Consider the following 13,402-nt stretch of genomic DNA (forward strand, 5'->3'; position numbering starts at 1 on the left):
ACCTCGTCCAGACCCTGTAGATTGCAATTAGGAGTTGGCAGCAATCCCCCAATTGACGTCAATGTTACGAGCAGGGCCTTTTTTGGCTATGCTCTTGAAGTGGCTATGAACAATCTTCTCTTTATCTTCGTGTGAGGTGACCCGACCCTGATTGTGTTTGAGGCGATGAATGAAGTTTTTCCTCCTTCGATGATTGACACGGAGGTGGAAATAACGGGTGTTGGCGTCTCCTTTGAGGTTTGTGATCCTCGAGTTTTGTCTTTTCCTGGATTTTTTGAGCACCGCCAAACTAATGATCCTTCTTTTTAATCTTTTCCGAAGGTCCCTTTCCTCTAGACTTAGCTCTCTTTGTTCTTGTGCGAGGTCAAGGCGAAGGATAACCTCAAGAGCCATGTGGAGCTGAACCTTGGAGTTCGAGAAAAGGGTCTTGCTCCAGGAGCGCAGTTTTTGGCCTGTTCTCTTTAGCTTGTGAAATAGCCGCTGATATGGTTCGACGTGACAAGAAAATTCAGTCCATGCCTCGGAGACGACACGTTGGATTACCCTGGCATCTTTGTCCAGTAATTTTCAAAACGGAAGGATTCAGGCTTCTTTGGTCCGACATCATTAGCAAGTAGAAGTGGGCAATGGTCAGAAAGTGATGAGGAGAGGGCATGCAGAATGTGCGTGGCAAACTCGATGTCCCAGTCTTCATTGCAAAAGAAGCTATCTAGCTTGCTCATCGTCGGGTTACTTTGTTCATTGCTCCAAGTAAATTTTCTGTTTTGCATGTGTATCTCCTTGAGCTCACATGTGCTGAGGGCGTTGCGGAACCGCACGAGACGGCTACGGTCCATGTTGGCTCGGTTTTTGTCCCTGGCACGATAGATTTGATTGAAATCACCGTTTACTGGCCATTTGGTTCTAGGCGGAGGCTTTTCTGAAGTCAGCTCAAGATAGAAAGCATCCTTGTTAATGCTACGGGTTGGTCCATACACTGTGGTTAGCTTAAAAGTTTTGTCGTCGCCATAGTTGTTGATGGCCATTGTCGCTGAGAGGAAGTAGACACCAATTTGCACATTTGTCACCGTGACCGCAGAGTCATCCCATAGCAGCAAAATGCCACCTTTTGTACCATCAGCAGGCCTTTGGGCAAAGCTCTTTAGGCGCTGTCCACCAAGATACGCCGCTAAGAAGGGGTCAACAGATTGAAGCTTCGACTCTTGGATGCATACGAGTTGATAGGAGGAAGAAGCAATGGTTTCATGGACGGTAGCGCGGCGATCTGGGCAGTTTAACCCACGTACATTCCAGCATAGGATTGATAGATTTGTGTCTAACATAACAACACAGGGGACTGGACTAACATCACCAGGAGTAACACAATAGCCATGACAAGCTAGACACGAACAGATCATCTCTGGTCTCGCCAGGACCAACATCAGCAGCGCATAGGTGCCGTTGCAAACAGACGTACATATAGGACTTGGTTGATCTAACATGAGAAACTAGACTACATCTTGGTCAGAGCAGCGGTGCTCAGGCTTCACTTGCAGTGGGCGCGCTCATGTCAGGGCCTCCCTCTCTGCCGTGCTGCACAAGGGCATCCTCTACAGCCGTGGCAAGATCACAGTCCAGCATAAAAAGAGCACGCAAAGCAGCAATAGTGATGTCCGGCAAGCGCCCCTGAAACATGTCAGCGAACTTGGTGATGGCCGCTTCTGTGACTTGCCCTTCTTTAGAGACGATGCCCATACGACGGCCATTTCCGTTTGCAGGTTTTAGGTAGCGGCCAAGGGATGGATATAAAGCCTGCTTGATCGAGGCAAGAACTAGTCAGGTATACTATATGTGACACTTCTTTTCTTGTCGATCGTATGCGCATTATTTTCTTGTGAGCAACACAATATGATTCATGCTACAAGATGTGATATTCTGAATTAGAGTTCAACACAGGAAAATCATCCTACTAAGTTATTACCTTTTTCGATAAAGATTAGGCTAGTGCATAGTTAAGTTTTTCCCATATAGTTCTCGTATATGTGCATCTTTCTTTTCTTTGATGCTTTCCCAGTTTCCCTCATGTCCGCAGCGGCCGTGTTTCCTCGGCTTTCCTCGGCTTTGCAGGCGGCAGTTGGACCCTGTAATACGAACAATACAATTGGCGGACGGGAACGTTAGATCAATCTCATTAAACTGGGAAGCTAAAACTCTGGACGAGATGCAACCAACAATAAGTTGTCAGTGTACTGCAACCCGCAAATCTGACCCTTCTCATTACACATACCAAAATTGTGTTTCCCTACAAGAACAATGCATGAATCAACTGAAGAAGGTGCAAGGATCATAGGACTGAGCAGTAACAAGAACAGATACCCCGAAACATTACTTCAATATACAAATGTTTTTGTAATGGTACATCAGGGAACAAAATCATGCAACAAAATTCAGTTCAACAAAATAGACTAGAGAGAGTCCACCATAGGTACTGTGCCAAAAACGACACGGGCAATCTCATGCCATATCAGTCAATATCAAGTGAACAAATGTGCTGCACTACACTCGCCAATCGCCAGAGCCCTGGAAGCCAACCATACAATTTGCAATGTAGGCTGGTCCACAGGCCAATTTGACTGCAAGTTCTGAGCCTCAATCAACTTTGAACAGAGTAGCCTATTTCTTTCTCTTTACCTTGACAATTCTTCTGCCAGACTTGTCATTGTCGCGGACCGTGCCCATTGAAAAGACACCTGACGAAGCTTGACTCTGCTGGCCAAACTGGAAAATGCCAGGTGAGGTGGTTGAGGTGGAAGCAAATTGAGTAGCTGGCGTGCTGAAAGCTGGAGTTGACAGTGAATTGCTCTGAAAGCCGCTGAAAGCTGGAGTTGACAGTGAATTGCTCTGAAAGCCAAATGGTGGGGTCGTAGCAGAAAGAGTCTGGTTATTCCCCACAGTCATCTGATCAGTTCCTGTACTGAAGCCAATAGTTGGGATCGTGCTACCAAATAGTGGTGTTGAGGGTGGTGGATCTGGTATTGTAGGTGCAACCGAAATGAATGAAAATACAGCGCTAGAGGGGCTAATGGGCATAGCTGAACCATTATTCGGCATGCCAAACGAGGATGGAGCAGTCGTGATTGGACTGCTGCCAAATATTGGTGACACCAAGAATGCTTTACTAGACCCCAAAGCAGAAGAAGCCATAGATGGCAGAGGCAGTGGAGTAGTTGTAGTCACAGAGGTCGTGCCAGAGGCAGCTGTGGAAGAAACTACAGAGCTCGAACTGAAAGGGCTAGGGCTCAGAGGTGCTGAACCAAATGGTAAACTTCCCATGTTTGATTCTTCCGGAGACATCATATCCGACTTACTTGCTGAACTCTGTGTGCACAATGAATTGTTATTTCCTGGTTGGGCGAACTGGTTTCCAGACAACAACGTTGATTCAGGTGAGGTTACTTTGGACTTATCCAGAGAAGCAACCAAATTCACACTACCAAACTGCGGAGAGAAATTAAATGGGGCACTGCTGCTTCCTGCCTTGGATTTGTTCTGGGCAGCTAACAAACTTGCACCACCAAACTTTGGTGAGAAATTGAAAGGTGCATTGGCACTTCCAGATGTTGGTGCTCTAGCAGATTGGGAAGAGGCAGTATTTGTAGACAAAAATGAGTTGTTCGGTCTATTAGAAGCCAGAACAGCAGAGGCAGTTGATTTTGATGTATGTTCTAGCCCATTACTTAAGGTTGTAGGGTTGGAATTGGCAACAGTAAATACAGGGTTACTAGTGAATGATGCAACATGTCCAGCACCCTTGGAAGAAACCGGCGGAATTTCTCCATTTAACTTCTTATTGAGCTTGTCTGAATTTGAGCTTTCTTCTGAAACTCGTTTCAAAATCCTGCAAAGACAAATAAAATAATGTCCAGGCTTCAACAATTTTTGAATAAATGGAGAGGTGAATAAACATGGCAAGCTTCAGAATTACAGACCAACAGTTTGAACATCAACTGAGCAGATACCCTTCTAACTGGAGAAGTGGAACCAAAAATGGCACAAGACTAACAAGCTAATAGTGCTCTAACATAAATGGAGGAAACAAAAGTAGCATTTCTTCATTGCAGTATCTAGTGGATAACTGATGGTTGTTCCAATTTTATTAAGCAGGAAAATACAATAACACTTCACAGTAAAAAAAATGCCTTCTAGCTCGATCAGAATCTGACCTTGGAGCACTTTCCGGGGAAGTAACTGGCACACTGGGTAGTGCAGAAGATTTGTGCTTTCCAACATGTAGTGCAGGTGGAGATGCCATATTAGGCGTTGGAGGGGCCTGTGAGTGGGCACCCGGTGCAGCCATGACAGGGAATGAGAAGCCATTTGATGAAGCCAGCATTTTGGTTCGTTTTATTTCACTAGATAACACCAGATTGGAAGGAGAATAGCTTCGCAAAGAGGCTGTTGGGGGATTCTCCTTATTTGTTGTTCCCGAGTTGTTAGCAGTATGTTCCTGGATTGGTGAGTAGCTTTTCTCAATTTCAATACTTCCACTGCAGTGGTCCACCTCCAGAGAATCCTATAAGAAAAACATTAATCACTACATATATATCTCAAAAAGGTAGCTGCAGAGTATAGAAGATAGTATCATATTTTTAGTCATATGGTCCTACCTTGGGTGAAGTTATTAATTCCGAGGATGATTTACTTTCTAGGAGGGCAGAACCGTTTGACATAGCATCAACAGTCTTGCCATCTATTGCAGCTGGGATGAATGACGAAGAAGATTCCAAAAGGCTGCCCTGAGATGGTATTTCCTTTCTCCGAGAAATAGAATCCTCAACATCCAGGGCATTTCCATGTTTTTGCTTCGTTTCTGGTGTGCTTTCCTTCTCTGGAGGTGAAGGGACTAATGTATCAAGCTGTTTCAATATCTTTGCGGCCATCTCAGTTGATTGAGCTGGTGCTTGAACAAAACTGTTGCCACAGATACGTAGAGTGCCATCATCAACTTCAGCCAGACGCAGACGCTTTTGAGTTTGTGTGGAGTGTTCGAAACCTTCATCCAGTTTGCTTGCATCACTAGCAGGATACTCACGATAACCAGGCCATGTTTCCGAGAGTGATGATACTCTGTTATATCTTTGGTGCATTTTGCGTATGGGGCCAACACACACAGTCTCATTGTTGAGAGCAATATTCTTCCTCTTCAGGAACTGCTGATTTATAAATAATTACTAACAGCACAACGCAGCGTACAAAATAAGCCAGTAATATTGGTAGAACATCAAAAGGCACATAAATTAGATAACTTAATTGCATAAGATTGGGAAAATAGCACAGTAGCCACGTAGTTCAAAACTGCCAACATAGGCTCATGAATTGAATCGCAGTTGCTATATCTGGCCCATGAACCTCATGCAAATCTCTAACAAAACCATTTTGTACAGGATGCTAGGGCTCTTAATATTTTTCGCCTATCCCACACTGATGGATTTTTAACCTTTTCACGAAAACAAGTTGCTGAATGTAAATGCAATGGATGTTACTGTATTCAATGCTTATATATGGTTCAGGACAAGGTTTACGAGTCGACAAGTCGACGAGTCGTTCCGAGGTAGAGACTCATAGACTAATCGAGACTAGTCTAGACTAGTGCTAGACTAGTCGACATGGTACTGTAGTACTCAGCTACTAATACCTAGTGGTAGTATGTAGTATATACTAAGTTACTAACAGTACAGTATGCAATAAAACCAGCCACTGTCTAAATCATTGAGCTATGCAGTGTTCTGGGCCCAAGTGGGTATGGAATAGGACCAGCCACTGTCTAAATACTAGCCCAGCACCACGCATCACCCCCCAGCTGGCCCATTTGGGCCCAAATGGCCAGCCTACTTAGCCCCCAGCCACTGGAACCCTAGCTCCCGACCTCTCCAATCGCCGCCGCCAGCGCCATCACGCACGAGAGCACGCGTGCACGCGACCCGCGCCTCCTGCCGCCTTCCGCCGGTCCCGGCCGCTGCCGCCGCGAGCCCGCCGACCACCACCATGCCTCCTCCTTTCCTCTCCTCTCTCTCTCTTCCTTCTCTCCCGTCTCAAGGCCGCGTGCCCCTACGGGTCACGGCCATGGCCGCCGCCTGAGCACAAGCTCCAGCCGGCCGCCGCACCTGGCTGCGCCATCCGCCGTCCCTGCGGTGGGTGGCGGCGGCGGCGGCAGGGCAGTGGGTGCTGGCGGCGCCTCGTCCCAGCTGAGGCAGCTCTCTTTTTTGAGTCGCTCGACTCATATATGTCGACTAGTCCAGACTAGTCGTCGACTAGTCCATCCACGGCTCGACTCGTATTTGTAGTCTACACGAGAAAATGAGTCGACATCCACTCTGCGACTCGTAGACTAGTCGAGCGACTAGTCTAGACTAGTCGTTCGACTCGTAATCACTGGTTCAGGAACGCAAAACCAATACAAAATTAGTGTTGGAATTGAACATGTTATTGGACAATGAAGCACGGATTAACATTATTTATGTAGAATCATGCTTGTGTCGAAATACCTGGTGTCAACTACTGACAGCAAAGATAGCATTTTAAAACCTGAATGAGCTTATTTTACACAGGAAGATAGGTAGGGTGCAGTCAAGAAAATCTGAAAGCATGGTTTATGGATGTATCATCCTGCAGCTTTAAGGGGAGGAGTTAACCGGTGATAAAAATAAGCATGTACGCTTAAATTGCTGAATCCAGATTCTAAGATTTCATCTCATGGCTAATCCCTATGAAAAATTTAGAATGTAGTACACTATCAACTCAATGTAATAGCACAGAAACTAACAACCAACACAAAGTAAATATACTACAAAACAAGTTGTGCTTCACCAATGAGTACCTGCCTGCCAAATGTATGAACGCTGTCTGCAGTCTGATATGATGAAGATACAGTACCACATATGTCCCTAGAAGAAACAGGACCCTGAACAGATTGATTGAACACAAGTTAGAAAGACTAGACCTACTAGAGATGGATATTATGCTTGAGCAAGGAAAATATGTTAGGCGTTTTGCCACTGCCTAACGCTTAACTCACTTAGGTGTCGCCCAGGCGTGCCTGGGCATTCTGTACTGACGCTGCACGAAATGGTTATAGTGTGAAGAATGTATAGGCTGTAGTGTGGTATTCAATTCTTTCAGCTGTTCTGCAAAGTAAGTATTTCTGCCATCTTATCTCCCCTAGCACTTGACTACAACACAAGATAGAGACAACAACGCACTCAGTTTTTCTATTCATGAATCTCTTGTTGGCTGCAGTACACATGGACCCTAAGCTGAACACTTTCTAGTCTTTATTCTGGATACAGCTGCATTCTACTACAAGCGCATATATACACAGCAAATTAGGGAGCCTCCCTCACGCCACCTCCTCACTGCAGTGATGCCAACCAGCCACAGTGAAGCTCGATTCCTTGCCAGAATAGGTCAATTTGTCGTCAGAGTGGCTGAATCCTCGCCAGGGAGGATACATATACATACTTGCTGGGAAGGTCAAATCTGGCCGGGGAGATTCATATCTCGCCGAAGAAGGCTTATTCCTCACCGGGGGACCTTGACGGCTGATTTTTTTGTACTGCCAAGTGCCAAAGCAAAGCACGCCTAAGCGAGCGCCTAGGGGCGCCTTTTTTTTCCTTGCTCGAAACAAGGATAGAAATAGATATTACGTGCATTGGAACCAGACAGGACATCATTCTATGACACAGCAGAAAGAGTAATGCATGTGGTTTCAATACTGCTCGAGGGATTGATCAAAGGTACAATACATAATTAACTTGCACTTCCGATATTCCAAGTAATCATACCATAAGCATAAATTAATAATATACTGAATAAATAAAATGAGGAAATGAAACCTTAAAATAAGGAGATGATGACATTTTGTGTATTGCTGATTTATTTGGAGTCCTATAGTTGCTTCCAAGGCGATCAAAGGGTGTGGAAGCAGACAATCTTGAAATTCCGCGAAGTGGGTCCTTTGGAGATTTAGCTATTTGTATTGTGCCAGATTCTATTGATTTGACAGAAAGGGAGGAGGGTTCATGCAATCTAAGGCGTAACGGTGCCCCCTCCGAACATCGTGAACCCATATATGCTTTTGCAAGTTCTGCAGGTGAAGCAACTTGATCCTGCAGGAATGCATAAGGTTAAATTAATCATGTGATCAGAAGGAGCATATCGACAGTACAAGTAACAAATGCGTCAAGATATAAAAACCTATTGAGTCAATAATATGATAGAAGTATCTGGTAAAGTCCAAATAATGATATGTTTACTTAACTTCCAAATAGCAAACAGTAGTAGTTCCAAACTTTTAAGCAAAATTATATTATATAGTATACGGTTAATTGCAAGAAATTCTAATTTTTCATCAGTGAGTCAAAAACACTTTGAACATTTAAAAGAAAGCATGAATTGCATACTCACAGCGATACTGTATGATTTAATGGAGAAATCAACAGGTAAGTCTCTAGATCCCTTTTCCTTCTCGGGAGACAATGTTTGCTTTATATTATTAACTTCTGACTGCATTGTATTGGATCCAACAGTTCTGGATCGCAACAACCCAGTCAAATATTCAAACTCACTCCTACAGAACATACAGACAGTTATTCCGGAGAGATCTTTTAGGGCTACATTTCAGAGATAAGCAAAACAATGTGGAACACAGAACTTAAGCCAAATCTCTACCTCTCTACCTACTAATAAACCAGCGATTGCTTCTGGTCGTACGTCATTGGCAGTTTTGCATAAAAGCCCCTCCGTTTTAGAGAATTTAACCCGCAGTCTGAGAAAACGCTTTGATTTTGCAAAGACACCCCTACATTGATCCCATCCCTCTCACTCTGCGCTGCACGGGGCAGGTGGAACCGGGCGACGGCGGCGGCGTGATCTCCGGCAAGCGGTGGGAGCGAGCGGTGGGGCCGGGATCTGGTGGCGGCGGCAAGCTCCTATAGATCGGCGGTGAGCAAGGGAGAGGGATTAAGAGAAAGAGAGGTGCAGAGGTGAGAGAGAGAGGGGGGGGAGTAGGAAGAAGATGAGCAGGGGGCGGTGGGGCGTAGGAGAGAGGGCGGAGGGAAGGAGAAGGAGATATCGTAAGGGGGCGGCCTGTGTGGTTGCTCCGGTGATGGCGTCCGGCAGTGTTGGGCGGCGGTTATCACCCTTGCCACGGTCGGGGAAGTGGAGCAGAGCCGTTGGTGCGGCTACAACATGGGCGGCCGGGGGGAGCATGGGGGCGTGCGGCAACAATCGCCCTTGCCACAGTCGGAGAAGAGGAACGGAGTTGTGGGTGCAGCTGGAATGCGGGCGGACGTCGTGGACTGAGGGTGGAAAGAATAGGACGCATATATGCATCACCAATCGAAAAACATCTCTCAGGAGGAAGAAGGCCAGGCTGGTTCCATCGAGGAAGGAACCAAAAAGAGAAACAACAGAGAGTCTACGTTGCCCAGATTAACAAAAGGGTCGCAGCCGATCCTAAAAAAAGGGATCATCGCAACTAACTAAATTGGTGGCCGGCTTGTGCAGCAGCGGAGCAGCCTAAAGACCCCTGTGACACTACTAGCGGCGGGGTGACCTGCACAGCAGGGCCATTCACACGATGGTCAGAGAAGGACGAGGACAGGACAAGGGGGAAGGGGAGGAAGGAGGAGCGAGTAGTGGTTGCGACCGCCGGGTCCAAGTCGGCGAGCGCATTGGCGGCGTTGCCGAAGCCCGGCTTGACAGCCGCGCCTCCCCGTCCCCACTGCCGAGGCCGTCAAAACGCCACCGACGCCGTCGCCGCCACAGTCATGGCAGCGCGCGACTCCAAAGCGACCGCCCCTGCCTTCCCTCCGCCGCTTGCGCACTCGGAATTGGTCAAGAAACCTTAACAGAAACATTCTTCCTCATGTACTATTAGTGTATTTCATCAGGACAAGGTGATGTGAATTTCCTAAATATCATATCCTTAGCTAGCAGAACATTGAACATTTGAAAAGTTCAGAACGAACTGAGGCCCTGTTTGGTTCATAAGTCCTAGGACTTTTTTTAGTCCCAACTTATAAGTCCCAAGTCCCTAATAAGTCCCTACCTGTTTGGTTCCTGGGACTTAACATGGACTAAAAGACCATATTACAACTATAAGTCCCTATAAGTCCCTCCTTGAGAGTCTTATTTCATAAGTCCCAAATGCCCACTTTAAGTCCCTATAAGTCCCTCCTGTTTGGTTTAGATGGGACTTAAAGGGACTTATTTAAGTCCCTACACCAATAAGTCCCTGTAACCAAACACCCCCTGAGGTGAGTACCACACTAACACTGCTCAAATGCTATATTAAACTATCCAATACTTGCCTTGTAAAGGTTTTCTGCTTCAACAATTCTTCTAGATCCATACTACCATTGAAACAAGAACTTAGAATGTCATCTCCATCAATGGGAGAATTTTCAGGATTATCAGTAGACAGATTCTGCATGGACAGCAATAATGCTTGGAAACTCAGTATTACAGGAAATTATGAAGTCCAATAGGCCAGACAAGTAAAATAATTAGCACAGGAACAGTGTAAAAGTGTAACCTTAGAACAATAAGAAAATAGAGAAATGTGTCCTAAGGTTGGGCACGCTATTAACTGGTCGAAGAAGTAATAATTAATAAATGGGAGAATATCTGGTGATAGATACCACACCTTAGTTGTGCTGCCGTGCTACCAACAAACGGTAGCACCTCTAAGAAGTTTCGAAAAATTCTGAAAAAAATTGAAAATATATATGTTTTTTTTTGGTTTTTCTGCAGGTAGATCAAATATGGATTTGAAGTTTTGTGGGACTGTAGACATATATTTTGTCATCAATATTCTAAAAAAATCAGAACTTTTTGCAGGTACTACCTTGCCATGGTAGCATAGTACCACCTAAGGTGTGGTATCACTGCTTTTTGTCTTTTGAGAACACTTGTGAGATACTGCTGAAAGATAGGCGGTTTAAAGAGCTTAAACTCGGTGTCTAGGCAGGATAAATGGTAAATTTAGTATACAAGCCATTTAAAAGAGCTTAAATTCAGCGTCTAGTCAGGATAAATGGTTAAACAGTTCACTAGTACCCAACAAAATAAAGAATATTAGAACAACGACGTGTACAACATGGAGTTACAGAATCAGCTTACGTTAGCAGTCCCTCCTCCGTTTTCTTCTTCTAGAATGTCGTTCTCTACATTCCAAAACCAGCTTGTGTGAGTTTGGTGGAAACCACTAACAATAAAATGAGAATTATCTCCCATTTCACAGGATAGATTGAACTAGCATCTTATTTACTGATTGCTGGTAAATAAATCGCTAATCTGATAAAAACAGTAACCATGGTTCACACCATCGACTTCACCTATCGGCCGCCATGTGCATTGGCAAGCTATGATGATAAGCTGGAAAAACTTAGATGATTTGATCTTTACAGGATGATAGAAAACACTTCGCTCTAGTCGCAGATCAGACAAGTCAAACCGCCAACACAGCTATCGGAGAATGCACGCAAACAAATCAACAAGGCACCAACCTAAAGGCGGCGGCAGCGGCGAGCAAGGAGCGTCGACCAACTCTGGTTCCGAAAGCGTAGGCGCGGCGAGCTGAGGAGGCGGCTTGCGAAACACAGAGGAGAGGAGGCGCGATGCGCCACCGGAGATGAGACGGGCGAGCCAGCCGCTCCCTTCACCGCCGCGTGACGCAGGATGAGTAGGAGCAGCCGGGCGCGCATAGGGTGAGGCAGCTGCGACGCGGGAGGGAGGGCGCCTACGGATCTTGCCTCCCGTGGCGGAGCCGCCGTCGTAACCTCCCCGAGACGCCATGTTACGGCGCCGATGTGGGGCTAGGGTTTTGGAGAAGAGAGGAGAATTCGAAGAGAGGAAAGGGTAAAATAGTGATTACAAGGCCTCAGAGGGTTTAAGGCTGCCAAGAAAAGCGTGAAGTATCAACCGAGCAATAATAATGATTATTATGATGACTTTGATCGAAAATACCGTTGCATAGCCCTAGACCAGAGTGCGAGCTCTCGGGTGCTACGCCCCTCTATATTCAAAAATAATTTAGTAATTCAAAAAAAAATCCCGAAACTTTTTATGGAATCAAACATGATCAAGTATTGCACTCATATAAAAAGATTAAACAGGGAATGACTTTTATTGTATCCCGGGTCAAAGATTTCCCAAAAACACTAGATACTAATACTATTCATGTTATATTGTCGTCATAAATTTGTTTTATTCTTGAAGTCAACGGGAATTATTCCTTGGTCAAACTTTTTATACAAATACAATACCTTAGTCATATTTGATTCAAAAATATTTTTAGGATTTTTTGACTTTTTTTAATTACTAAATTATTTTTGAATATAGGGGGTGAAGGAAATATGCCCTATAGGCAATAATAAAGTTATTATTTATTTTCTCATTTCATGATAAATGTTTATTATTCATGCTAGAATTGTATTAACCGGAAACTTAGTACATGTGTGAATACATAGACAAAACTTAGTGTCCCTAGTATGCCTCTACTTGACTAGCTCGTTAATCAAAGATGGTTATGTTTCATAACCATAGACATGTGTTGTTATTTGATGAACGGGATCACATCATTAGGAGAATGATGTGATGGACATGACCCATCCGTTAGCTTAACATTATGATCGTTACAGTTTTATTGCTACTGCTTTCTTCATGACTTATACATGTTCCTCAGACTGAGATTATGCAACTCCCGAATACCGGAGGAACACCTTGTGTGCTATCAAACGTCACAACGTAAATGGGTGATTATAAAGATGCTCTACAGGTGTCTCCGAAGGTGTTTGTTGGGTTGGCATAGATCGAGATTAGGATTTGTCACTCCGTGTTTCGGAAAGGTATCTCTGGGCCCTCTCGGTAATACTCATCACTATAAGCCTTGCAAGCAATGTGACTAATGAGTTAGTTGCGGGATGAAGTATTACGGAACGAGTAAAGAGACTTGTCGGTAACGAGATTGAACTAGGTATGATGATACCACGATCGAATCTCGGGCAAGTAACATACCGATGACAAAGGAAACAACGTATGCTGTTATGTGGTTTGACCGATAAAGATCTTCGTAGAATATGTGGGAGCCAATATGAGCATCCAGGTTCCGCTATTGGTTATTGATCGGAGATGAGTCCCGGTCATGTCTACATGTTCTCGAACCCGTAGGGTTCGCACGCTTAACGTTCGATGATGATATGTATTATGAGTTATGTGTTTTGATGACCAAAGTTTGTTTGGAGTCCCTGATGAGATCACGCACATGACGAGGAGTCTCGAAATGGTTGAGACATAAAGATTGATATATTGGACGGATATATTCGGACACAGGAAGTGTTCCGAAAAGTTTCGGATAAAACCG

The 13,402-nt window shown here is 44.8% G+C and overlaps 1 protein-coding gene across 1 annotated transcript; it reads right to left on the reverse strand.

Moving 5' to 3' along the window:
• Window positions 1–2,332: 2,332 nt before the first annotated feature.
• On the reverse strand, window positions 2,333–11,902 carry LOC119308008 (nuclear pore complex protein NUP1-like). Its single transcript, XM_037584123.1, has 9 exons — window positions 11,547–11,902; window positions 11,161–11,204; window positions 10,350–10,465; window positions 8,443–8,605; window positions 7,872–8,144; window positions 6,857–6,940; window positions 4,647–5,189; window positions 4,203–4,552; window positions 2,333–3,877 (listed from the first exon to the last, which is right to left on the reverse strand). Exons 1-9 carry the CDS (start codon window positions 11,833–11,835, stop codon window positions 2,653–2,655), a joined length of 3,087 nt encoding a protein of 1,028 aa, XP_037440020.1. The 5' UTR covers window positions 11,836–11,902; the 3' UTR covers window positions 2,333–2,652.
• Between the last annotated feature and the right edge of the window lie 1,500 nt (window positions 11,903–13,402).

The sequence above is a fragment of the Triticum dicoccoides genome, chromosome 5B (genome assembly GCF_002162155.2).
Source record: "Triticum dicoccoides isolate Atlit2015 ecotype Zavitan chromosome 5B, WEW_v2.0, whole genome shotgun sequence".
Lineage (NCBI taxonomy): Eukaryota > Viridiplantae > Streptophyta > Magnoliopsida > Poales > Poaceae > Triticum > Triticum dicoccoides.

Excerpts from the sequence above, each read along its gene's own strand:
- LOC119308008 (XM_037584123.1), bottom strand. The coding sequence starts at position 11,835 with ATGGCGTCTCGGGGAGGTTACGACGGCGGCTCCGCCACGGGAGGCAAG. Across the intron at positions 10,466-11,160 it reads ACGGAGGAGGGACTGCTAAC|AATCTGTCTACTGATAATCC; the intron begins GTAAGCTGATTC and ends CTGTCCATGCAG. Across the intron at positions 3,878-4,202 it reads TCCCCGGAAAGTGCTCCAAG|GATTTTGAAACGAGTTTCAG; the intron begins GTCAGATTCTGA and ends TTGTCTTTGCAG.